The 25,399-nt window shown below is 38.0% G+C and overlaps 3 protein-coding genes and 2 pseudogenes across 3 annotated transcripts; 3 read left to right on the top strand and 2 right to left on the bottom strand.

Moving 5' to 3' along the window:
- The first annotated feature begins 2,701 nt into the window (after positions 1 to 2,701).
- LOC113359138 lies at positions 2,702 to 3,124 on the top strand. The gene has a single exon (XM_026602816.1). The coding sequence runs from the start codon at positions 2,702 to 2,704 to the stop codon at positions 3,122 to 3,124; it is 423 nt and encodes a 140-aa protein (XP_026458601.1).
- A 428-nt stretch (positions 3,125 to 3,552) lies between these two features.
- Positions 3,553 to 7,383, top strand: LOC113359137 (annotated as a pseudogene).
- Positions 7,384 to 7,621: 238 nt separating this feature from the next.
- On the bottom strand, positions 7,622 to 15,635 carry LOC113359136. Its single transcript, XM_026602815.1, has 14 exons — positions 13,391 to 15,635; positions 13,179 to 13,298; positions 12,862 to 13,079; positions 12,576 to 12,786; positions 12,222 to 12,459; positions 11,993 to 12,143; positions 11,638 to 11,908; positions 9,562 to 10,914; positions 9,346 to 9,465; positions 8,997 to 9,214; positions 8,698 to 8,908; positions 8,343 to 8,580; positions 8,108 to 8,258; positions 7,622 to 8,024 (listed from the first exon to the last, which is right to left on the bottom strand). The coding sequence occupies exons 1-14, from the start codon at positions 14,892 to 14,894 to the stop codon at positions 7,746 to 7,748; spliced, it is 5,283 nt and encodes a 1,760-aa protein (XP_026458600.1). The 5' UTR covers positions 14,895 to 15,635; the 3' UTR covers positions 7,622 to 7,745.
- A 5-nt stretch (positions 15,636 to 15,640) lies between these two features.
- LOC113355507 lies at positions 15,641 to 18,594 on the top strand (annotated as a pseudogene).
- A 655-nt stretch (positions 18,595 to 19,249) lies between these two features.
- LOC113355508 (protein FAR1-RELATED SEQUENCE 11-like) lies at positions 19,250 to 24,826 on the bottom strand. The gene is made up of 6 exons (XM_026598379.1): positions 24,667 to 24,826; positions 22,241 to 22,996; positions 21,866 to 22,106; positions 21,203 to 21,646; positions 20,309 to 20,625; positions 19,250 to 19,833 (listed from the first exon to the last, which is right to left on the bottom strand). The coding sequence occupies exons 2-6, from the start codon at positions 22,954 to 22,956 to the stop codon at positions 19,560 to 19,562; spliced, it is 1,992 nt and encodes a 663-aa protein (XP_026454164.1). The 5' UTR covers positions 22,957 to 22,996; positions 24,667 to 24,826; the 3' UTR covers positions 19,250 to 19,559.
- Positions 24,827 to 25,399: the final 573 nt, after the last annotated feature.

Below are 25,399 nucleotides of genomic sequence, written 5' to 3'. Positions count from 1 at the left end.
ATCTTGAAACCTTTGCGAGCACTAGAAGATGCTTTTTCTAATGGTTCAAGATGAGGTTCCTGGGTCATGATTTGAAAGAGATGATCTCTTTTGGTTTGAAATTCTGGAGAAAGTTCAAAAGAATGGTGGTAAGAGCCATCATCAGGTGATGTTGATGATGTTGATGAAATTCTAACTCTTGTTAGAGTTGTTTGTTGTTGTTCAGCTTTTAATGATGATCCGCAATCATCTCGAATTTAGGCCAAATGAAATCCTTCCAAGTATATCAAACCTTTCCTAAAGTATGACAACATTGTAACCATTATTTTCAAGAGTTGAGAGTTGAGAATTATACTCCTCTATCCCATTAGAGAACTCAACAGGATCAACTGGTCTTGAGAATTTCTGTGCGAGGTTCACAAAATTTCATGTCCAAGACCAGCCTGAAACCTTTGGGAGCACTGGAAGATGCTTTTTCTAATTGTTCAAGATGGGGTTCTTGGGGAATAATTTGAAAGAGATGATCTTTTATAGTTTGAAATTCAGGCAAAAGGTTTGATATACTTGAATTCAATGGTTTCTTGAATTTGATATCCCATGTTCAAAATCAAGTCGGAGCTTTTAATGAAGCTACAAACAAGATTGAATATAGTTGCAGAAGATGATGCGACATGCCAAAGCTTCGGACAAGCTCAAGATATGACAGCTCATCATTAAGGAAAGTACACGAGCTATATCAGGTTAGCCTTGGAGAGAAACTATCCCGTGCAAGAAGAAGAAAATCAAGCATAACAGTTCGAGAAGCACTTGAATATATGTTGTAATTCATTTTGTCTATGAATACCCAGCGTGTCGATAAATACCCTGCGTGTATGGTTTGAGAGAAAGGTTAAGAGCCGACTACTGAGAAGAGAGTGTTTTCAATCCAAGAGTGGTATTGACGAGTGAAATATGTTGGAAAATGGATACTCAAAGGAAAAAAAATGCCAGAGTGGGAGGGTGAAAAAAAATACTCAAAGGATGAAATTCAGAAAACAGAAAAGAATAGTGTATCATTAAGCCCCAAATCCTTTTGATTCTTTTCAGCAAATATTTTGTCCCTTCTTAAATAATTGGTGCTGGACAATGAAATAATGCATTCAGAATAGGATGAAGTCCTAACAACGTTGTTGGATTCAAATGTTTCCCTTGACCCAACTGTCGTGTTTTACATCAATTGTGGACTAGAACATCGGGATTATGAAATAACCAACATTGTATTAAAATTACGCAGGTAAAATAGATCAAAACAGGAATCAAGACTCGCATAAATGTCAACACTATCAAGGGGATAAAGTCTCATCGTACAAGTCGATCAGAAGTTATTATTTACAGTTTGGAGTTGGTTCGGCTAGTATGTTTTTTTACCCAATTATAACGACTAGGAATGTTACATTCATGAACCATGTAACCTTCGACTAATCAACGACTACATATACAAATGCTGATAGGATCGTAGGTGGAACCAACCTAGGCGAAGCATAGGCAGTTGCCTACCATGTTCGGCTGGTTCCCAAGTTTTGTTTTAATAAACTCCAAATACCACTTTGATATCTTTGCTGATCCTTGAAGAAAACAAATAGAAACTACCTACTCATAGACAAAACCATTAGATCTCATTTGCTCCTTAATCCTTTCGCGAATGTTGCAAAGAAAACGTATTCATGCTCAACCAACTCACAATAGTCTAGCTGCCTAGTTGGCCAAAAGTCTGACCCATATTCTGAGGTCTCCGGATCCAATCTCCTCTCTGGAATGGGGATCTTATAGAAGAATCCCCGAACCTGAGACCAAATGTGTGCCCTTTTTATGGCACTCCGGCAGGGTGGGTGATTCCGAATTCTCCTTATTTTTTTTTATTTATGGAATCCTCCCTAGAATTTGGGGATCTCGTAAAGAAATCCCTCTAAGGGCCTGAGCCTCCGTGCTTGCGCCTCAGCTGGCACTCCGTTGGGCGGTGGGTGGTTTTCCAGAAAACAATGCACTAGTTAGAGCATCTCCAATGCTAGGGGTGAAGGTCTTAAAAAGACAAGACACCTAGGATTTAGCACTTTTCTAACCAAGAATTTATCTCCAATGCCAAGGTCAAGGTAAGGTAAAAGCATGACATGGATGCCATCTCATAAGAAAGGGTAAAGGAGAAAGTCATATCTTTACCTTCTCCATGACCCAAGGTCTTTTGACACATAATCAATTCTTTATTCCAAAATTAATTTGTCTCTAAGTTCTAGGGTAGTAATATCTTGGCATTGGAGATGAAATTTGAGGTAGAAAGTATAACTTTCATTTTTTTTAGCCACATAGTAATGACCCACAACAAAAAGGTATTAATAGGACCTCCACCTAGGATTACCTTCACCCCTAGCATTGGAGATGCTCTTATGAATTGTGATGTACACCTGTAAATCAGGTCAATGCCAACGCATCCAACAGAGACAAGCCTAAACAAAATACTTCCTTTACTTGTTCATCTAGGATTTGGACTCCTCTGCACATCAATTTCTTCTGAAACAGAAATTTTTCTATATTAAGAATCCAGACAACAATTAGGTTAGTTTTCTGTTCAATTCAAAACACCTTCCATTATAAAAACACCCCCACCTCAACAAAAAACATGGCAAAAATCATCTTCATGAAAACCCTAACATTATACTTTTGTTTGATTTTCTTGTTCTTGAATTCAATGGTTTCTATAGAATCATCAGCAGCAGCAGCGCCATCAGCATATGATATGTTGGAGAGTTTCAATTTCCCAAAAGGGATTTTACCAGAAGGTGTAAAAGATTATGTTTTACACGAAGACAACAGATTTGAAGTGAATCTTGGTAAAGAATGCAAATTTCAAGTTGAAGAAAATGGTTATTATCTGCATTACCAGAAAAAGATTACTGGTAGTGTTGAATTTGGGTCTTTGAAGAATCTGAAAGGTGTTTCTGTGAAAATATTGTTTATCTGGGTTGGGATTTCAGAAGTTTTTAACAATGGGGATGGGAATTTAGAGTTCTTTGTTGGTCCTGTGTCTGCTTCTTTTCCTGTATCTAATTTTGATGAAAAACCTGAATGTGGTTCACATCTTAATAATAATCAATTGATATCTGATTCTTAAGATAATTTCTGTCATTGTAGTTTTTTCATAGAATATATCAATAGATTCAATACATAGTGGGTTTCTATTTCTTTTTCTTTTCTCTTTTCTTCTGGAAATATTGCTGTTTCTAATGCCAATGAATCTTAGAACTGCATCCCAGTCTTTTGTGCTGTTGGTACTGCTATTTGTAATGCCAGTCAATGCATGAATCTCAGAACTTCCTTTGTATTTTCTACTCTGAATCATACACCTCTTTTGCAATTTTGTAGTGCCAACTTTCAACTATGCGAATTTGTTATTTTCTTGTAGATACATGTTTTGATTATGCTAGTTAGGAATTGGTTCTGTGGCTGGAGAGTAATAGAAGACAATTCTAAGACAAGACCAAGACGGAAGAAGAAAGAAGGTGCCACGATTGAAACTAAGAGCAAGCATGGAGAGAAGAGATGAATATTGAAAGTGATGCCCAGGTGTTAGGAGCTAAAGTGTGCACCGCAGTTGGATGTGATATGCACAGTGATGATACATTGAACATGGTTGATCAGGACTTTTCAGCTGTAGGTAACTATAAGACTTTGAATGAAATTCCAAGTTTTTGTAATGTGATTTTAACGAGATTTTTGACTACCAGCGTTTTCATCTTGGCAGAAATTACATAGCCCTTACTTTCAACGTTTCGACCAGACTTTTAATGGTTTTGTTATATGATAGAGTATGTATTATGGGATGTACTCAATTAATACTTCAGAGTCTTATATCAGTCCATATTCTTTGTCTTCAGGTTTTTCGAAAGATTAATGCCCATCTTTGTTCATGTGCAGAAATGAATAAGCAAAGGAATAACAGCTCATGTTTTCTTCTCTGTTTTCTTTTCTTCTTATTATCATTCAGAACCCATGTTAGAGTTTTTGCAGCTGATACAATCACTGTAGGTGAATCATTAACTGGAGATGAAACAATCATATCAAAAGGCGGAATCTTTGAGCTGGGTTTCTTCAAACCAGGTAAGTCTCAGAATCATTATATTGGTATATGGTATAAAAAACTCTCAGTTGATTTGGTTAAGACTGTCGTTTGGGTTGCTAATAGAGATAACCCTGTGCTTGATCCCTCTACTTCGAAGTTAAAACTTTTCGGAAATGGTAATTTGGTTATACTTAATCAAACTGAGAAAGCACCACCAATTTGGTCTGCTAATTCTCTGAATGCAACTGAAGCAGTACTTGGTGATGATGGAAATCTTGTTTTAAGAGATGGGTCTAATCCATCTCTTGTCATCTGGCAGAGTTTTGATTATCCAACTGATACTTGGTTACCTGGTGGAAAAATTAGGTTGAATAAAAAGACCAAGGAACCCCAGTTACTTACTTCATGGCGAAATCAAGAAGATCCAGCTCCAGGAATCTTCACACTAGAATTAGACCCAGCTGGAACAGATCAGACTCTTATAAGACGGAATAAATCCGAACAGTTTTGGAGAAGTGGGCTATGGGATGAACAAAAACGCACATTTTCTTTACTTCCTAGTAAAATGACTGGAGATTACACTGTCAATCTTAGTTACATTTCAAATGTTAATGAGAGTTACTTTACTTATAATCTTTTTAGTAGATCGATTCTTACAAGATTAGTGATGGATGTTTCTGGCCAAATCAAGCAATGTACATGGTCAGATACGACGCAAACGGCGAATTTGCTCTCTACCAGAACAATTGTGTGATGTTTATGGTATTTGTGGACCTTTTGGCATCTGTAACCAGGACACAATGAAGTGCGAGTGCTTGCCAGGTTTCGTTGAACGGTCCCCTTCAGATTGGGATCTCCAGGATTCAACTGGTGGGTGTGCTAGGAATACTTCTTTACAGTGTGGGAATAAAGATGTGTTTTTGCCAATGTCAACCTCGAATTTGCCGGAGAATCCCCATTCTCCACAAGTCAATGGCGTCGAAGAATGCAAATTGGCTTGCGAAAGTACATGTACTTGCAATGCTTATGCTTACCGAGACTCTGAGTGTCAATTATGGGATGGAGATATGTTGAACGTCAAACAACAATCAGATGGTAGAGCAGGGAATCTCTATCTCAAACTCTCAGCTTTCGATGTCCGCAGTCGCGTACTCAGCCCTGCACCCATAACCGAAGGTATGTACAGTAAAACTTCAATAAACTGATAACTTCATAAAAAAAATTGTCAGTCGAGCTAGTGTGCTAAATTAATAACCATAACAACTTGCATCACAAAGTTTATAGGTGATGATGTCAATGACCTGAGTTCGAAACTCATCAGCAACAAATTCTTTATTAATTAAAAAAACTACTTATATCAGATTTATTTAGTTTGGCACCTGGATTTGCATGCGAGGTGATCTCACCCTATGTCTTCAAAATATTATGATGTTTTAGCCCTATGGCTAATATGTATTTGTGTTGACGTCCTCAGTACTTTCAGTCCGAAAGAGAAAGGTGATAATTTGGAAAATCATCTTGCCTGTTCTCTTATTGACAGCAACTGTCATTGGCGTGTTAGGATGCATTTATCTGTTCAAGAGGAATAAGGCTAGTGAAAGAGGTAAACAGGAGTGACTATCACCAATGAATCCAGCCTAGTTGTATTGATGAATTACTTAGTTTAACCATCTGTTCATCTTCTTCCCCTGTTCATGTGTGCTCAGGAAAATTGAAACGACTCCAAGGGGTGTTCACTGATTTCTTGAAAACCAAAGCTACCCACAACGACATCACTCTAGATACAAACTTGTTTAATGATTGTAAAACTGAAGAAGAAACACAGGAGCTGCAGATATTTAACCGTTCTTGTTTAGCCATTGCTACAAATAATTATTCTTGGACAAATAAATTAGGAGAAGGGGGGTTTGGGCCAGTTCACATGGTATGTTTAAATGTAATATATATGATCAATTTCTTGTGCATTTCTTAATTAACAATAATCATCCATGTTTTTCAGGGTAAGTTACAAAATGGGCAGGAAATAGCAGTGAAAAGACTGTCACAAAGCTCTGGACAGGGTATTATAGAGTTCAAGAATGAGATTTTATTGATCTCCAAACTGAAACACCGTAACCTTGTGAAACTGCTGGGTTGTTGCATTGAAGGAGACGAAAAGATGTTGATATATGAGTACATGCCCAACAAAAGCCTGGATACATTTCTATTTGGTATATTTCTTTTCTATTTTGCGAAGGATCCTTCCTTCTTGAAGGTTGTCTATGTTAAACATTCTGAATTATGCCGTCATACTAGTTAGTGCGGTCTTCCAACTATTTTGCATTTGTCGCTATCGAATTTCTACCACGTCTAACTTAAGATCTCTATTGTTGGCAGATCCTAAGGAAAAAGCATCGCTAGACTGGGATACACGCTTCAATATCATTGGAGGGATTGCGCGGGGGGCTTCTTTACCTTCACCGCGATTCTCGATTAAGAGTTATACATAGAGATCTCAAAGTCAGTAATATTCTATTAGATGAAGACATGAACCCAAAAGTTTCAGATTTCGGCATGGCACGGATTTTCGGCGGGAACCAGACAATAGCAAATACCACCAGGGTTGTTGGTATATTGTAAGACTGCGTAACTCTTAACTGTCATTATGTTTCTAGAATGTTCATTTCATTTTAAATGTGTCTTTACAATCAACTGCAGTGGTTATATGTCTCCAGAGTGCATAACAGAAGGGACATTTTCGGAGAAATCGGATGTCTTCAGTTTTGGGGTATTAATGCTAGAGATCCTGAGCGGCAAAAAGAACAACAGCTTCTATGATCTCGAACGACCTCTAAACCTTCTACTCCATGTAATGAGGCTTACATATACTCCACAAATTTTCTCAATATTGATTTGTCTGGGACTCGAGTCATTAAACATTTGAAAATTGTGTTTCAGGCTTGGAGACTTTGGAGTGAAGGAAGATGGTCGGAGATTGTCGACAAGGCTTTAGATGATATGTATCGTCCATCAGAAGTGCTGAAATGCTTACATATTGCGTTGTTATGTGTCCAGAATAGAGCAGTTTATAGGCCTAGCATGATGGAAGTGGATGTCATGCTTAGCAGTGAAACTGATCGTCCATCTCCCAGAGAGCCTCCGTTTACTTACCCGGAGATGATTTTCAGAAACTTTTCTACTCAAATAACAATGTTACCATTACCAAAGTTGAAGGTCGATAAAATGGGAGATATACTAACTACTCTCCCCGTCCAAGTTACATGTAAGCTGAGGAGGTAAATTTTTCTTCATCTTCTTGAACAACAGAATTAGTCATCACCATCAGCATATGAAATGTCAGAGAATTTCAAGGTTTAAAAGATTATGTTTTTGAAGTGAACCTTGGTAAAGAATGTAAGTTGAAGATTACTGGGAGTGTTGAATTTGGGTCTCAGAAGAATCTGAAAGGTGTTTCTGTCAAGATTTTAGATTTTGTTTATTTGGGTTAGGGTTTCATCTTCTTTTCCTGTATCTAATTTTAGTATCCAAATTCTACACTATTTTCTTGCATTTTCGCGAGGAAAAAGAGGGAAATTTTTGCTGATTAAACATATGTTTTACAAGGTATTGGCAACAATGAAATGGCCACACATGATGAACTTAGTACATATTTGCAAGATATTTGATATATTACCTATCGACCTTCAATCTTGGTAAAACTGACATTGTTGTTTGAGATCAGTACTGATGACGACGTTGGGTGAGTAAATGGAGGTTCTTTGGGAGATGGACGATCAGTTTCGCTGCTAAGCATGAGATCCACTTCCGCCATGCTAGGTCTATCTACAGCTCTATTCTGAACACATAACAATGCTACATGTAAGCATTTCATCACTTCTGATGGACGATATGCATCACCTAAAGCCTCGTCAACAATCTCTGGCCATCTGCCTTCATTCCAAAGACTCCAAGCCTGAAACACAAGTTTCAAATATTTAATGACTCAATCCTGAATAAATCAGTACCGAGGAATTTGTGGAGTATATGCTTATTTACATGGAGTAAAAGGTTTAGAGGTCCTTCGGGATCATAGAAACTGTTATTCCTCTTACTGCTCAGAATCTCCAGCATTAATACCCCAAAACTGAAGACATCTGATTTCTCCGAAAATGTCCCTTTCGTTACATACTCTGGAGACATATACCCACTGCATTTGATTGTGGAGACACATTAAAAATCCAAATGAACATTTTGAAAAAGTAATGTATGAAGCTAGCTGTCCAGTACTCACAATGTACCAACAACCCTGGTGGTATTTGCTATAGTCTGTTTCCCTCCGAAAATTCGTGCCATGCCAAAATCTGAAATTTTCGGGTTCATGTCTTCATCTAACAGAATATTACTGACTTTGAGATCTCTATGTATGACCCTTAGTCGAGAATCACGATGCAGGTAAAGAAGCCCCCGAGCAATCCCTCCGATAATATTGAAGCGTGTATCCCAATCTAGCCGTGCTTTTTCCCTGGGATCTGCCAACAATACAGAGATCTCAAAAACTAGACTTGGTAGAAATTCGATTGGATGCATAATTCAGAAATGTTTATTAACATGAACAGCCTTTGATAGCAAATGGAAAAGACATATACCAAATAGAAATGCATCCAGGCTTTTGTTGGGCATGTACTCATATATTAACATCTTCGCGTCTCCTTCAATGCAACATCCCAACAGTTTCACAAGGTTACGGTGTTGAAGTTTGGAGATCAATGTAATCTCATTCTTGAACTCTTCAATACCCTGTCCAGAGCTTTGTGACAATCTTTTCACTGCTATTTCCTGTCCGTTTTGCAACTTACCCTATAGACCATAGTCCAATGTACATTTTGATTTTTATGGGTAATTAGAAATGCACAATAAGCTATACCATGATTATATGCAAGCATACCTTGTGAACTGGCCCAAACCCCCCTTCTCCCAGTTTATTTGCCAAGCTGAAGTTATTTGTTGCAACGGATAAACAAGCAGGGTCAAATATCTGCAATTCCCGCGTTTCTTCTTCCGTTTTACCATTGCTAAACAAGTTTGTATCCAGAATGACGTTGTTGTAGACAGCCTTGGCTTTCAAGAAATCAGGCAACACTCCTTGGAGTCGTTTCAATTTCCCTGCGCAATCATGAACAGGCGTGGAAAATGAGCAAGGTAATTCATCAATACAGCTAGGTGGACAACATTGGCACTGTTGTTTTGCTAAGATGCAATACCCTGGCAAATAAAAGAAGAGAAGGTTTATTTACCATTTTTGCTAGACTTATTCCTCTTGAACAGATAAATGTATCCTAACACGCCCAGGAGAGTTGCCACCAAAATGGAAACAGGTATGATGATCTTCCAAATTGTTGCCTTACTGCTTCTGACTGAAAATATCAAAGACATATAAGCACAAATTCATGTTAGGCATATCAGCATAAGGTTTTTGTCTATACTATTGGCATCTTCTTCATATTACATACCTTGAGCTATGGGTGCGGGGATTTCTGGAGCTGAATATTTGAGATAGAGATTTCCTGCTTTACCATCTGATTGTTGTTTGACATTCAACATATCTCCATCCCATAATTGACACTTAGAGTCTCGGTAAGCATAAGCATTGCAAGAGCATTTACTTTCACAAGCCGCTTTGCATTCTTCGGCGCTATTGACTTGTGGACTAACGGGATTATCTGGCAAATTCGAGGCTGACATTGGCGAAAACCCGTCTTTCTTCCCACACTGCAAAGAAACATTCCTAACACACCCACCAGTTGTACCCTGGAGATTCCAGTCTAAAGGAGATCGTTCGACAAAACCAGGTAAGCACCCGCACTTCATTGTGTCCTGGTTACAGGTGCCAAAAGCTCCACAAATACCATACACATCACACAATTGTTCTGGTAGAGACCAAAACAAATTATCCTTTTTCATTGTATCTGTCCATGTATATTGCTTCACTTGGCCAGAAACACCCATCACCATCCTCGTACGAGTCAAACTATTAAAAAGAGTATAAGTTAAGTAACTCTCATTTACATTTGAAATGAAACTTTCATTGACAATGTGATTTCCAGTCATTTTCATAGGAACTGAAGGATACGATTCATTCCATTCCCCAGTTGTCCAAACTTGTACCGACTTATTCCATCTTATAAGAATTTGTCTAGTTCCATTTGGGTCTAATTCTAGTGTGAACATTCCTGGAGCTGGATCTTCTCGATTTCGCCATGAAGTAAGTAACCAGGTTTTCTTTGTTAATTTGTTGAACCCAATTTTTCCACCAGGTAAGCAAGTATCAGTTGGATAATCAAAACTCTGCCAGATGACAACAGATGGATTGGACCCATCTCTTAAAACAAGATTTCCGTCATCACCAAGAACTGCCTCAGTTGCATTCAGAGAATTAGTAGACCAAATTGGTGGTGATTTCTCAGTTTGATTAGTTATGACCAAATTCCCATTTCCGGAAAGTGTTAACTTCGAAGTAGATGGATCAAGCACAGGTTTGTCTCTATTAGCAACCCAAACAACAGTCTGACTCTGACCTGTGAGTTTTCTGTACCATATACCAATGTAATGATTCTGAGACTTACCTGGTTTGAAGAAACCCAGCTCAAAGTTTCCATCTCTTGATATGATTGTTTGATTTCCAATCAGAGATTCACCTAAAGTGATTCTATCAGCTGCAAAAACTGTAACATGGGTTCTGAATGATAATAAAAAGAGGAAACACAGAAGAAAATTATGATTCCTTTGGATTATCATTTCTCCAGAGTGACAAAGCTGACCAAGAATATGGAATGATATTAAGTCCACCAAGTTGAAACTTGGAGCTGTGAGTCACCTATCTTTTTGTGGTTGTGTGTCTCTGGGTTTTTTTTTTTAATTTGGTCCACCATGTTGAAAATTTGGGACTCGTCATAAATTAATGATTTCAATCATAAACTGACACATTGGTTCAAAGGTAAAAATTTCTTTAACTTCATTCATTCCATATTTTTCATGAATTACAATCACGATAGTACTGCGCAAACCAAAAGAATTTGGTGGTTTGGCACTATGAAGCTTAAATCTCACTAATCATGCTTCAATGGCAGAATGGACATGGAGATAGAGAAGAGTGAATCAAGGAAGAGAATTTCCGAAAGGAACCCGGAAAAATTAAGCATTTGGTGGAATGGAATACAATAACAAATTCTGAAGAACTGGAGGTTATAACAGCTCTGCCAACTCTATGTGCAGAACAGAAAGAAACAAGTCATGCATTGTGGAACTGCAAATTTTGAAGACAGGTGTGGAACTCGATAACTTCATCCAAGGGCCGGAATCATTACCTTTGTGCTAACATTGGATGCCAGTATAGCATTTCATCATCTTTGTTGCAAGAAAAATAACTGCAGAGGAATCTACTTTAAACATATGTTTATATTTGACAAAATTAGCTACTATGAATTATTTTTTTTTCACTACAACGTATTGACAACAATGAAATGGCCACACATGATGAATTTAGTACAAATTTGAAAGATAGTTGATATATATGTTATGCTATCGACCTTCAACCTTGGTAAAGCTGACATTGTTGTTTGAGATCAGTACTGAGGATGTTGGGTGAGTAGTAAATGGAGGTTCTTTGGGAGATGGACGATCAGTTTCGCTGCCAAGCATGAGATCCACTTCCGCCATGCTAGGTCTATCTACTGCTCTATTCTGAACACATAACAACGCTATATGAAAGCATTTCATCACTTCTGATGGACGATATGCATCACCTAAAGCCTCGTCGACAATCTCTGACCATCTGCCTTCATTCCAAAGACTCCAAGCCTGAAACACAACTTTAAAATATTTAATGACTCAAATTCCAAATAAATCAGTAGAAACGAATTTGTGGAGTATATGCTCAATTACATGGAGTAAAAGGTTTAGGGGCCCTTTGGGATCATAGAAGCTGTTATTCCTCTGACTGCTCAGGATCTCCAGCATCAAGACCCCAAAACTAAAGACATCTGATTTCTCCGAAAATATCCCTTTTGTTACATATTCTGGAGACATATAGCCACTGCATTTGATTGTGAAGACGCATTAAAAGAACATTCTGAAAATACAATGAAGATGAAGTAGCTAGGCCAGTGCTTACAATGTGCCAACAACCCTGGTGGTATTTGCTATTGTCTGTTTCCCGCCAAAAATTCGTGCCATGCCAAAATCTGAAATTTTTGGATTCATGTCTTCATCTAACAGAATATTACTGACTTTGAGATCTCTATGTATAACTCTTAACCGAGAATCGCGATGTAAGTAAAGAAGCCCTCGAGCAATCCCTCCAATAACATTGAAGCGTGTATCCCAATCTAGCCGTGCTTTTTCCCTGGGATCTGCCAACAATACAGAGATCTTAAATTAGACGTGGTGGAACCAACTAATTTGACAGCATAATTCAGAATGTTTAAGATGGACAGCATTTGATAGCAAATTAAAAAAAGACATGTACCAAACAGAAATGCATCCAAGCTTTTGTTGGGCATGTACTCATATATTAACATCTTCGCGTCTCCTTCAATGCAACATCCCAACAGTTTCACAAGGTTACGGTGTTGAAGTTTGGAGATCAATGTAATCTCATTCTTGAACTCTTCAATACCCTGTCCAGAACTTTGTGACAATCTTTTCACTGCTATTTCCTGACCGTTTTGCAACTTACCCTGCAGATCCAATGCACATTTGATATTCATTGTTATTTAGAAATGCACAATAAGCTATATTATATGTAAGCATACCTTGTGAACTGGCCCAAACCCCCCTTCTCCCAACTTATTTGCCAAGCAGAAGTTATCTGTAGCAATAGCTAAACAAGCAGGGTCAAATATCTGCAACTCCCGCGTTTCTTCTTCCGTTTTACTATTGTTAAACAAGTTTGTATCTAGAGTGACGTCGTTGTAGATATCCTTGGTTTTCAAGAAATCAGGCAACACCTTTTGGAGTCGTTTCAATTTCCCTGTGCAATCATGAATAGGCGTGGAAAATGAATATATGGTTGAACAGCTAGGTGGACAACATTGGCACTGTTGTTTTGGTAAGATAAATGTTTATTTACCTTTTTCACTAGACTTATTCCTCTTGAACAGATAAATGTATCCTAACACTCCCATGAGAGATGCCACCAAAATGGAAACAGGTATGATGATCTTCCAAATTGTTGCCTTACTCTTTCTGACTGAAAATATCAAAGACATAAGCACAATCATGTTAGGCATATCAGCATAAGGTTTTTGTCTATAGTATTGGCATCTTCTTCATATTACATACCTTGAGCTATGGGTGCGGGGATTTCTGGAGCTGAATATTTGAGATAGAGATTTCCTGCTTTACCATCTGATTGTTGTTTGACATTCAACATATCTCCATCCCATAATTGACACTTAGAGTCTCGGTAAGCATAAGCATTGCAAGAGCATGTACTTTCACAAGCCGCTTTGCATTCTTCGGCGCTATTGACTTGTGGACTAACGGGATTATCTGGCAAATTCGAGGCTGACATTGGCGAAAACCCGTCTTTCTTCCCACACTGCAAAGAAATATTTCTTACACACCCACCAGTTGTACCCTGGAGATTCCAGTCTAAAGGAGATCGTTCGACAAAACCCGGTAAGCACTCGCACTTCATTATATCCTGGTTACAGTTGCCAAAAGGTCCACATACACCATAAACATCACAGAATTGTTCTGGTACAGACAAAAACAAACTCGCCTTCTTCATCATGTTTGTCCATGTATATTGCTTGAGTTGGCCAGAAACATCCATCACTATTCGCGTAAGAACCGAACTATTAAAAAGAGTATAAGTTAAGTAACTCTCATTTACATTTGAAATGAAACTTTCATTGACAATGTAATTTCCAGTCATGTTCGTAGGAATCCAAGGATATGATTCATTGATTTCATTCCATTCCCCAGTTGTCCAAACTTGTACTGATTTATTCCATCTTATAAAATATTGTCTTGTTCCAGTTGGGTTTAATTCTAGTGTGAAAATTCCTGGAGCTGGATCTTCTTGATTTCTCCATGAAGTAAGTAACCAGGTTTTATTGGTAAATTTGTTGAACCCAATTCTTCCACCAGGTAAGTAAGTATCAGTTGGATAATCAAAACTCTGCCAGATGACAAGAGATGGATTAGACCCATCTCTTAAAACAAGATTTGCATCATCACCAAGAACTGCTTCAGTTGCATTCAGAGAATTAGTAGACCAAATTGGTGGTGATTTCTCAGTTCGATTAGTAATGACGAAATTCCCATTTCCCAAAAGTGTTAACTTTGAATTAGAGGGATCAAGCACAGGTGTATCTCTGTTAGCAACCCAAACAACAGTCTGACTCTGACCTGTGAGTTTTCTGTACCATATGCCAATGTAATGATTCTTAGACTTACCTGGTTTGAAGAAACCCAGCTCAAAGTTTCCATCTCTTGATATGATTGTTTGATTTCCAGTCAGAGATTCACCTAAAGTGATTCTATCAGCTGCAAAAACTGTAACATGGGTGCTGAATAATAAGAAGAAGAGAAAACACAGAAGAGAAAAACATGGGTTATGATTCCTTTGAATTTTCATTTCTCCAGAGTAACAAAGCTGACAGAAACACAGCACTGTTTGATCTTTCCAAAACCAGAAGACCAAGAATATGGAATGATGAGTACACCAAGTTGAAACTTGGAGTTGTGAGTCATCTATCATTTTGCGGTTGTGTGGTTGCAGACGTCTCTGGGGGTTGTTTAATTTGGTCCACCATGTTGAAAACTTGGTCCTCATCATAAATTAATGATGGTAAAGACTTTTGTTTCAGTAAGTCATCTATTGAGGAAAGGACTTGTCATTTCTTGTCGATTAACTTGGTATATTTTAATTTTGGGTTATAGTCTTTTTCGCATGTCATTAACTTGGTACTTCATAATGCCGCACCAACTGTAGACAATCTCCACAGAAGGATTTGCAACATCATGGAAAATCAGTGTTGTCTATGTGCAGAACAGAAAAACATTAAGTCATCTATGGTGACACTGCAAATTATCAAGACAAGTGTGGAACTCAATAACTTCATCCAAACCATCTGGCCTAGATTTTCTACACTTAACTGTACAGGTAAATTTCCTGCCTGACATTTTAATCTAAGAATCAGCAGAAAGGAGAGCACATAGTGCATTTACAGTTAATGGCATGCGAATAACAGCCTATTTTCTCACAGAACCTCTACGCTAACTAAGGATCCTAATATGTTACAACAACAAAAAACAGGAAAAGGATTCATTGCCACCATTGATGAAACTGTGGAGGTAAGGGTCAGTCACTACCTTTGTTGCCGACGTTGGATGCTCATGGGATCAAACATTCGAATTCAGTCCAGGCCAAGAACTCATGGCTATCATCAACCATTCATTAACCCCCATCTCTGCCCTCATACTCATCTTCTTCATTCTGTCCGTTCAAGTCTCTTCTTTCAGACCATTTACCAAACAGGTTTCTTGCTGTTGTATGGCTCCATTGCTATGAATGAGAAAAACACACTAGCCATCATCATTACCATAGAAGCCTGATTAGCATCTCCATTACCCATTGAAATCTCCAACTAACGCCATCATCAATTCTCCGCTGGATTGGGTAAAAATCATCACTGCGAGTTGCTATTCAGCCATTAAAAACATTCAACACCACTTACAGATCATACCCATTGTAGAACACATCACTGCTTGCGCTGATTTCCATCTCCATGTACTGCAGCAAGGGAAATTCCCATTTACCAGCACCAAGTCTAGACTAATCCTACCGTCATGAATTCAGCCTGTAGATATCTTCACGGTGCTGCTCGAAGAAAATCTAGAACGAGCCACAGCATTATTGCTCGAAATCATTCTCTCTCAATAAGATGAACACCACTTGCTTGAATTGGAAAGGAGACTTCCATTTCTTTTCTTTTCTTTTCTTTTTTTTCCCGTAAAGAACAAAATATGCTGTTTTGTTTAGAAATAAGATGTGGCTTAAACGTCTCTCTTTATTCTGGTACCTTGAGTAGCATTTTGGCCATTTTCGTCATTTAAAGATTTTTTTGGCCATATGCAGTATGTTTATATTTATTTATTTATTTTCGATGCCAAAGAATGATGAGTCCATTTTTGATTTCTGCTTGTAATCTCTAATGGACGGCTGGGTTCGGTGGAGTAACTACAAAATCTCACATGTTTTGCATTGGAAAGGTGAAGAAAACCTATTTTTCACCTTCATATCTTGTTAACAATTATGGTGGTTATACATGGAAGAAATCTCTAAAGCTCACCCAAAGCCCAGATTTGTATGATGTATCAATAAGTCACAGTGAAGCCATAAGGTCGGGAATTGTCGTAGATACTTACATTGCAAACAATATCTTAAGTGGGTATTCAAAATGCAAGCAAATAAACTTCGCTCGGAAACAGTTTGAAGAAATTACCCAAAGAGATATCGTTTCTTGAAATTCAATGATCACTGGATATGTAAATCTTGGAAAGAATAATATAAGTTGGGAGCTCTTTAAAGCCATGAAAAGAGATGGGTTTAGTTATGATCAGTTTACATTTGGAAGCATTTTGAAGGGAATTGCTTGGATTAATGATTTAAACGTCGGGAAACAAGTTCACTCTATGATTATTAAGATGGGTTACGAGTGGAATGTATTCTCAGCTAGTGCGCTTTTAGATATGTATTCAAAATGCAAAAGGATTCAAGATGCTTATCTAGTGTTTGAGTGCATACCTCAACCAAATTCTGTCTCGTGGAATGCATTGATAACAGGTTATGCACAAATAGGTGATCGTGAGACTGCATTCTTCCTCTTTCATCGTATGGAGAGACACGGTACTGGACCGGATGATGTAACATTTTCTAGCCTTCTGACGCTGCTTGATGATCCTAAGTTCTATAAAGTAACGATGCAAATCCATGCCAAGATGATAAAATGTGGTCGATTAATTGATACTGCTGCACGCAATGCAACCATTACTTCATATTCTGAGTGTGGGTCCATTGAAGATTCACAAAAGGTATTTGACGATGAAGATGGTATCCGAGATTTGGTCACGTGGAATTCCATGCTAGCTGCTTACGTGGTTCATGATTACAAAGTCCTTTGCAGTTGAACTTTTTATCGAGATGCAAAGATATGGGATTGAACCGGACATGTACACATACAGTAGTGTTCTTAGTGCTTGTTTTGGACTGAAACATCACAAGGAAGGGAAATCTTTGCATGGGTTGGCGATTAAAAGGGGTTTAGACCAGGCGGTACCTGTATGTAATTCATTGATTGTTATGTATCTGAAATCGAGCAACACATCTATGGAAGATGCAATAAATTGCTTTGACAGCATGGAGCTCAAGGACAACGTCTCTTGGAATTCAATCCTGACTGGATTCTCACAGAATGGGTTGAGTGAAGATGCTCTGAAGTTCTTTGGATGGATGCGATCCAGGCCTCTTCCATTTGACCACTTTGCCTTTTCAGCTGTCATCCGATCTTGTTCAGATTTGGCCACTTTACAACTAGGTCAGCAAATTCATGTCTTAGTCCTTAAATCAGGCTTCGAGTCAGATGGCTTTGTATCAAGCTCACTCATATTTATGTACTCCAAGTGTGGGGTTGTTGAAGATGCAAGGAAATCCTTCAATGCAACTCCAAGATGCAGCACAATTACGTGGAACTCAATTATATTTGGCTATGCACAACATGGACAAGGTAAAATCGCTCTTGATCTCTTTTTGGAGATGAATGAAAAGAATGTAAAACCAGATCACATAACCTTCGTTGCAGTTCTCACTGCATGTAGTCACATTGGTTTGGTGGAAAAAGGTTTGAGTTATCTAAACAATATGCAACCTAAATATGGTGTTCCACCTAGAATGGAGCATTTTGCATGTGGAGTTGACCTATTGGGACGCGCTGGACATGTGAGAGAAGCAAAAAAGTTAATTGAGTCCATGCCATTTGAAGCTGACGCAACGGTATTGAAGACCCTGTTGGGTGCTTGTAGGCTACATGGTGACATAGAATTGGCTACTAAGATAGCGAAACACTTGCTAATCTTGGAGCCTGATGAGCACTGCACATATGTACTTCTCTCTAGCATGTATAGTCATCTGGGAAGTTGGGAGGAAAAGGCTTCTATAAAGAGGTTGATGAAGGAGAGAATGGTGAACAAGGTTCCTGGTTGGAGTTGGACTGAAGTGAAAAATGAGGTTCATTCTCTCAATGCTGAAGACCGGTCACACCCTCAACATGAAGAGGTCTACCAAAGATTAGAAGAACTGATGGAAGAGATTAAGTGGTTGTGCAATTGTGAAGATGAGGAATTTTCTTACGCATGATTTTGATTATGCTGTTCAATCTCTTGGAAGACTTGTAACTAGCAAACAATTTTTCTTTGAATATCGACATGAAAAAATTGAAGTTGTAAAGCAGCGCTTACCTCTCATTTTTGGAATTCGTTTATGCAGAAATTTAGCTATCTTCCTTGAAAGAGATTATTTTCACGACCCTAACATACATTAGAGTCTATTTAACAATTTTGGATATGGAGTTCTAGATATTTCAGCTGCCTCACTCCGTATCCGTGTCATTAATGTCATTTTGAGTTTCAAAAAACAAAGATATCACATATACTTCTGGTGGGATTAATGGGCAGCAGAAAATTCACTCAAAAATCTGTTCCCTAAAGAGCTTACAAGCTGGCAGTTAACCAAAAGGAAAAAATCAGGGATCAAATCTGTAATGGTGCTTGGAAGATCAATTACAAGAATTTACCAAATGCTGAAGAACTGGAGGTTATAGCAGCTCCTGCAAACCAAATTGGGAATTCTCCAACTTTATCTCACCTGAATCGCTCAATTGTTTGCAATTCAGGTAAGATTTTCTCTATCAAATCAGTTTATGGTAGTTATCTGATTTGTAGAATTCTCAAGCACGTAACCCAAAAATACAGTTTTATGTTTCCTCTGCACTTCATAATGCCATACCAACTGTAGACAATCTCAACAGAAGGCGTCGCAACACCATGGAAAATCGGTGTTGCCTATGTGCAGAACAGAAAGTAGAAGTAAGTCATCTATTGAGGAACTGCAAATTTTCAAGACAGGTGAGGAACTAAATAACTTCATCCAAACCATTCGGCCTAGATTCTCTACACTTAACTGTACAGGTAAAATTCCTGCCGTACATTTTACTCTAAGAATCAGCGGAAAGGAGAGCACATAGTGCAATTACAGTTAAAATGGCATGCGAAATAACAGCCTATTCTCTTGCAAAAACTCTATGCTAACTACGAATCCCAATATAATAAATCAAAAACGGAAAAGGAACCCAAAATGTTACAACAACAAAAAACAGGAAAAGGATCCACTGCCTGTCACAAAGGACGGAATCATTGATGAAACTGTGAAAGTCAGAGTCAGTCACTACCTTTGTGCTGACGTTGGATGCTCCCTAATTCGCGACAAGAGGACTGAAACTTGCTCGGTAGCTAAATCTAAGCGTTCCTTCGATTTGGAAGACTCGGTGATAAGATTTGATACCATAGATTGCAGAGCTTGAACTTGGTCAGAATAATCGCTCAGGCCACCTTGAAGGGTCTTTGAGGGTACAGTATTATAGTACCTACACCAGCGAATCGGCAGATACGGTTCAGGAATTTGGAAGCAATTCATCGCTGAAAGAACCCGGAGAGCATGCCTGCAAACCACAAGGTGATAATCAGTTGGCCTCTTTTTAACAACAAACACAATCGGAGCCAATCTCCCTGGTAACCGGCTCTACATATTTAAAGGTAATATTGTCGATTTGACACACTTGTGTCCATTTCAAACTTCTAAAGGTCCCCCAATCATATAATGGGTTTCTTTAGCGCATGTCAGCAGAATGAATATTCTACCATATTCCAGTACTCAAAAAACAAGTTCAGGTCCTGGAGTTACATAGATATCCATATCCCGAGGAAACTAAACCAGACAGATAGGAATAAAAACCTCTAGAAAATACTAAATTTATCCTTTTCCTCTTATATACTGATTACTATGAGAATCAAATTCAAAAATCAAAACCAACATTTCACAAAGGTAAATCATGTAGGCAGTTACGAAAATAAATTAGTTGGCGGGTTCTGATAGTTCAATAACTGAACCAGGATTAATTCATTGGATCCTCTTACCTGCAGAGAATACCCGAGAACTCAAACTGACGACAGCCACAGCTTATGTTACCCTGCTGAGAATTCCAAATCACTTTGTGGCCTCCTTCCATTTCTGTGTGGTGTCTCACAAGGAAATAGCCTTCTTCCAACATAAACGATGCATAATGTGCTGCCAGAACAAGTTCATCTTGCAGCTTACAGAAGGCGTAAGGCGTGAGAACCGATGCTGCATGGGCTTCCATGGGAGCCCCTGTTTTTAGAAGAATGTTCTGGAGATTTTGTTGCATTATTTGTTGTTCCCCTGCTTGATCTTTGAAGTCGATCGCTACAGCAGCCTATTTAGTAAGGGGGGGAACAGAAAGATACCACAACAGTCAGCACTTTTATATCTTTGCACAAGCATGAACCATTAGCAAACATTTGAACACTGTATGAAGATTTTCGGTTTGAATGGAGAACCACGACGATTCCTAGTTTGATAAAAAATAGAAGAAAGTGAACAAATATTTTCTTTTCATATAATAAATACAATACAGTGTGGAAAACAGAATATGAATGTCGCTGTTGTAAACAGGACGAAGAGAAAATGATCTGAAAAAACAGAGCAGTTTGCAAGCAAGTCTGGTTTAGGCACAAAACAACAAAAGCAAAGCATATTATATCTGAAGATAACAAGCTATTGCTGTCTCTTTTCACATTTCAACTTTAATTGTAATAGATAATCTCCATTCTCTCTCATATGCATATGCATCATAAAAAAAAATCTAAACGCTCTCACAAACAAACAAAAACTTCACCATGAAGATTATAACAATAAAAAGATCTCAAGCTTTATGAGAATAATATCTCAAATAACCAGACATTCAGTTTCTACTCTAGACTCCCTAGAAAGTGAAAGAGAAAGAAGCATACTTGTTCAACGAAGTGTGCCAACCGAGTTTGTGCACTTAGAAATCGCTGGATAAAAGCATTAATTGACTTTGAGGGCCCAGTTGTTGTCATCCCCGCAAGAAAATGGTCTCTCAAGTACGGTAGCGCCCAGTGCGTTCGCAAGGCAAATAAATTGGAGATGTGTCTATTTGTATGTAAGCCAAATGAGTTAACCATGCTCCCCCACCCCAGTTCAAAGTCCTCAATCATCTCCATATTATAGAGCCTATAAAACTCATTCTTCCACTCATTGTACCGTTCCCCCAAAACAGCATTAAACCAAGAAGGGAACTTTGCCACAATGAACCAAATGCAGAGGGCATGTTTAGTTCTCGGCATTTCCATCTCTATCGCATCTTTAAGTGAAACATTTTGGTCTGTCAAGATTGTTCGTGGAGGTTTTCCATTCATGAAGCCCAAAAATGCCTGTCAGTTTTGAAGAGCAATACAAGAGAGAGAATAAGAGTCATACTTTCTTACATACAATATTATGATATTGGTTTTTCAAACTACTCAATTAAAGGATTTAATATGCTATATCCAATAATCGACCAAATGCTTAGTGTGTGCGAAGTAAGTTTAATTTGGCATGCCAGACCTCACGAACACAAGCTGAAAAGTGAAAATGATTCTAAAACCATTTACCTTTAAGGCCCAAGAGAATGAGCGAGTATTTTCTTCTCGTAGGAGCACACAGGCAAAGAAACATGGTGTGCCGTAGTTGTTCATGCCAACCCATATTCCAAGGGGCATGTCAAAGGAGGTTAAGCGATGTGTGGTATCAAACACTACAGCGTCGCCAAAGATATCGTAGGAAAGGATTGATGACGCATATGACCAGGCAATGTTCTCTAACCTCTCGTTCACATCAAGTGTGTACTCGAACCTGAAATTTTCATTTTCAACTGATAAAAAGAAATCTTTTAAAGAAAATAACCACGTGTTGTGTGCATTAGAAGGTATGCCCACAAGCTCAATATAAAAAAAAGACTACGTCAATCTGAAATTGCTTTTCCATACCTAAAATTGGGGTCTTTATCCTTGATATTCCTACACATTCTTAGTAGATCAACGCTGTCATCGTCCTGATCGATTTTCTTTAGTGCTTGAAGTAGGTTCCTCACATCTTTTTCTGTGAATGGCAAGTATCCTGGTTCCACACACTTCTCAAGCTCCATAAGCCTCATCATTTGCTGCACAGATATTCCAGTCTTGGCAAACATGAAGATCCTATTCTTGTCAGTCTCGGATATTGTGCGGTAAGCAGGTAGGAAGCGGACCTGGTTAGGTTGCAACAATTCGTGGTTGTGGTGGTTGGTGAATCCTGTTACACGCCATTCAGCGACTCCTGAATCCATGTTCTTGCTGATTCGCATATATGCTTGGCATCCACACCTTGATGATTTGCGGTTCCGTTGAGGTTTACTCTCGCTTGAGGCCTTGATAGGAGTGTTACCAGCCCGGTGGCAAACAAAATACCTTCTTGTGAGTCCTTTGCCAACCCCATCTTTGCCTTCTGTCCTGTGACGCCTAATCGAGAAGCCACATCTCTTGGCAAATTCACTGTAAAACTCATAGGCAGCATCATGAGTGACAAATCTTTGGCCAATATAAGGAGTTGCATCAACTGACGACTCTAGAGATAGCTCAATGTCGTGCGGTGATTCGTCAGCACTGCTGGCATCATCCAAAGACAATGATCTTTGGTCCGAGTAGTCCTCATAATTCTCCATCATCTGGTCTGGCTAGCTTCTCTCTTCATACGCCTTATTTGTTCTGGAAGATATGTATAAATTTTCAAAGATTTATTCTCAATTAAGTACCAAAGATATAAGAAGAGAAATTAATACGGGCACTTTCTTTACGCTTCCATAGGCCTCCCTATCAAAATGATAGGCATACCAAAAGTGGAAAACCAGTAAACCGTTATTTCACTGGTCATTAAAATATCAAAATTTCCTTTTGTCTATCTCCCAAGCTAGTGAACATACTAATCTAACAAACAGCAAATACTTTCACTAAACTATGGCCTATGGTCGATTAAACTTTCTCCGGGGATATCAGGAGATAAGTTACCTATAAAGAGGAGAGAAACCGATGCCATTAACTTTTGTTCAGTGAAAAAAGAGGACACAGAGCAATAATGACACACAACAAAATATAACCTAGGGAAGTTAAAGGCAAGAAAGCCATCAAAAATAACTCCTGTTTGGTGGTATCCTTCTCTTTATGGCTGGACAAAAAGCAAAAGGTATTCTTTTCTATAAAACAATAAAATAAAACATACTGAAATGGGCACCAGCTGGTCTGTGCTTCAATTGGCATCAATAAAGAAAATTGGCTGTTTACATGCTATGCTACAAGACTTTAAAATAACACATCACTCAGATTGGGATGGAATGTGACTCTGCAGCTCTGCTCTTCTGATTTTGGCTTCAAAAGATAAGTCTTAGGTGCCTTTGAAAGCTTATTGTTCACTGGGAGAAACTACAGAAAATTTGTGAAGACAGCGGATTTAAGGTTCCCTAGTAGAGAAGGGAATCTCTTGTGTTTATTTGCTGGCAAAGTGGGATGATGCTAGTACTGCCACCTCCGGTGGTAATGATCCTCTTCCCTTATCTAGAATTATGGGAAGTGATAAATCAGGTCAATCCACATATAGGTTTTTTAATTATCTATGTCTTTACCTGGGAGGTTTTGACTAAAATGTCATACTCCCATTTATGTTCTTTAATCAGAGACTAAAACTGAATACTAATGGAAACAAACTCATTCCAAAATAATCATCATAAATGTCAAGAATAAGTTATAATAGAGAAAATGACTCCAACGTAACTCCATCCTTGCTTAAGCTCTTCAGGCATCTCAAGATGATTTTAGAATTATGGTTATATGAAAGAAAATCTAATTCCACTCTCCATTTCATTTTTGTCACAAATGCAAGTAAAGTTCCCCCAAACAAGACAGCAATAGCATATTTTCTTTTCTATTCCTCCAATTTGGTTTGTGTTTTGCAATGTCATTTCAAGTTAAGTGAAGCTACTCCAGAGTATCTCTAATCTCTAAATAAAAACCTCGAAGACAGCTCAACAAAATACATCTCATAACGAAACCTCCAGCAACTAAACAAAGTGCTATGAGTCTCTACATAGATACAAACAGTGAGGAAGAAGGACCTTTGATACAGTAAAAACAAATGCCTAAACTAAACAGATTTTAAACCTAAAATTAACAGCAAGACATATTGCATCTCAATAACAATAGCAATTACAAATTACAAAGACAACCTAGTTAGATTAACCAATTTTGAGCAGATGAATTCACATTACCAGGAAATAAATAAATTGTCACCAATTAAAAATCTCAACATAAAAATTAATAAAAATGAGAATAAAAAAAATGTTTTCAAATCTGAGAAAAACTATTTTGAATTAAAGAGAGAGTACCTGAGTAGATCCATGAAAGAAGAAAGAAGAGGGAAATGGTGATGAATTTTTGATTTGTAAGGTGGTGAACCCTAACGTGCGCAGGTATGCGAAGAAAACCACTCTCCGTTATCCTAAAGAAGAAGCCTCGTTTTGGACGATCTCATTTCTTAGTAGTAACATGATATCGTTGGACTTTGACCATTTTGCCACTGTGGTTGAAAACTTCAAAGGTGCAACTGAAGTAGAACTGATGAGGATATCAAATTTCACTAGTAAAAATGCTTGTGCTTCCAAGAAGTAGAAGTGAATCCGAGTAGCTGGGGAAAAGTGACTTCACAAGGTGGCCTAAAAGCATGTCATTTCAGGAAGTCATAAGCAAAAATGTTAGATCTTCACAAAAAGAAAAGAAAAAAGTAACTATTTTGATTTTACAAGTTATTTAAAATTGTGTCGCCTTCCTCTTTCCAGAGTTTTTTTTTTGCCAAACTAATTTCAAATTTTGAGAAATTATTCTAAAGTATACCCAAATATCTTTCTAGAAGCAGAAATCATTTCCACAAAAAACAAAAACATTTTGTTTCACAAACTGATAACTTTTTTGTTCTAAAAGTCATAAAGTAATTTCTTAAGTCCAAATTACCTATATAACTTTGTACGTGACACTCAAAAATCAAAAGAAAAGAAGAAGTCAAAAGTAAAGAAAAAAAGTGTATAATGTTTTGTCGTCAAAACTCATTTTGAATAGGGTTTC

This window comes from Papaver somniferum, chromosome 3, assembly GCF_003573695.1.
Source record: "Papaver somniferum cultivar HN1 chromosome 3, ASM357369v1, whole genome shotgun sequence".
Classification (NCBI taxonomy): Eukaryota; Viridiplantae; Streptophyta; class Magnoliopsida; order Ranunculales; family Papaveraceae; genus Papaver; species Papaver somniferum.
The sequence above is the reverse complement of the archived record's forward strand: the minus strand, read 5'-3'. Positions and strand labels throughout refer to the sequence as shown.

Bases quoted from the DNA above. Each gene is read 5' to 3' on its own strand.
- LOC113359138 (XM_026602816.1), top strand. From the start codon at position 2,702: ATGGTTTCTATAGAATCATCAGCAGCAGCAGCGCCATCAGCATATGAT.
- LOC113359136 (XM_026602815.1), bottom strand. From the start codon at position 14,894: ATGATGAGGACCAAGTTTTCAACATGGTGGACCAAATTAAACAACCCC. The intron at 9,466-9,561 runs GTATGTAATATG...TGATATTTTCAG, and splicing joins CCCCGCACCCATAGCTCAAG to TCAGAAGCAGTAAGGCAACA. The intron at 8,909-8,996 runs GTATGCTTGCAT...TATGGTCTATAG, and splicing joins GGTTTGGGCCAGTTCACAAG to GGTAAGTTGCAAAACGGACA.
- LOC113355508 (XM_026598379.1), bottom strand. From the start codon at position 22,956: ATGATGGAGAATTATGAGGACTACTCGGACCAAAGATCATTGTCTTTG. The intron at 21,647-21,865 runs GTAAATGGTTTT...CAAAACTGACAG, and splicing joins CATTCTCTTGGGCCTTAAAG to GCATTTTTGGGCTTCATGAA. The intron at 19,834-20,308 runs GTAAGAGGATCC...TGTGGTTTGCAG, and splicing joins TTCTCGGGTATTCTCTGCAG to GCATGCTCTCCGGGTTCTTT.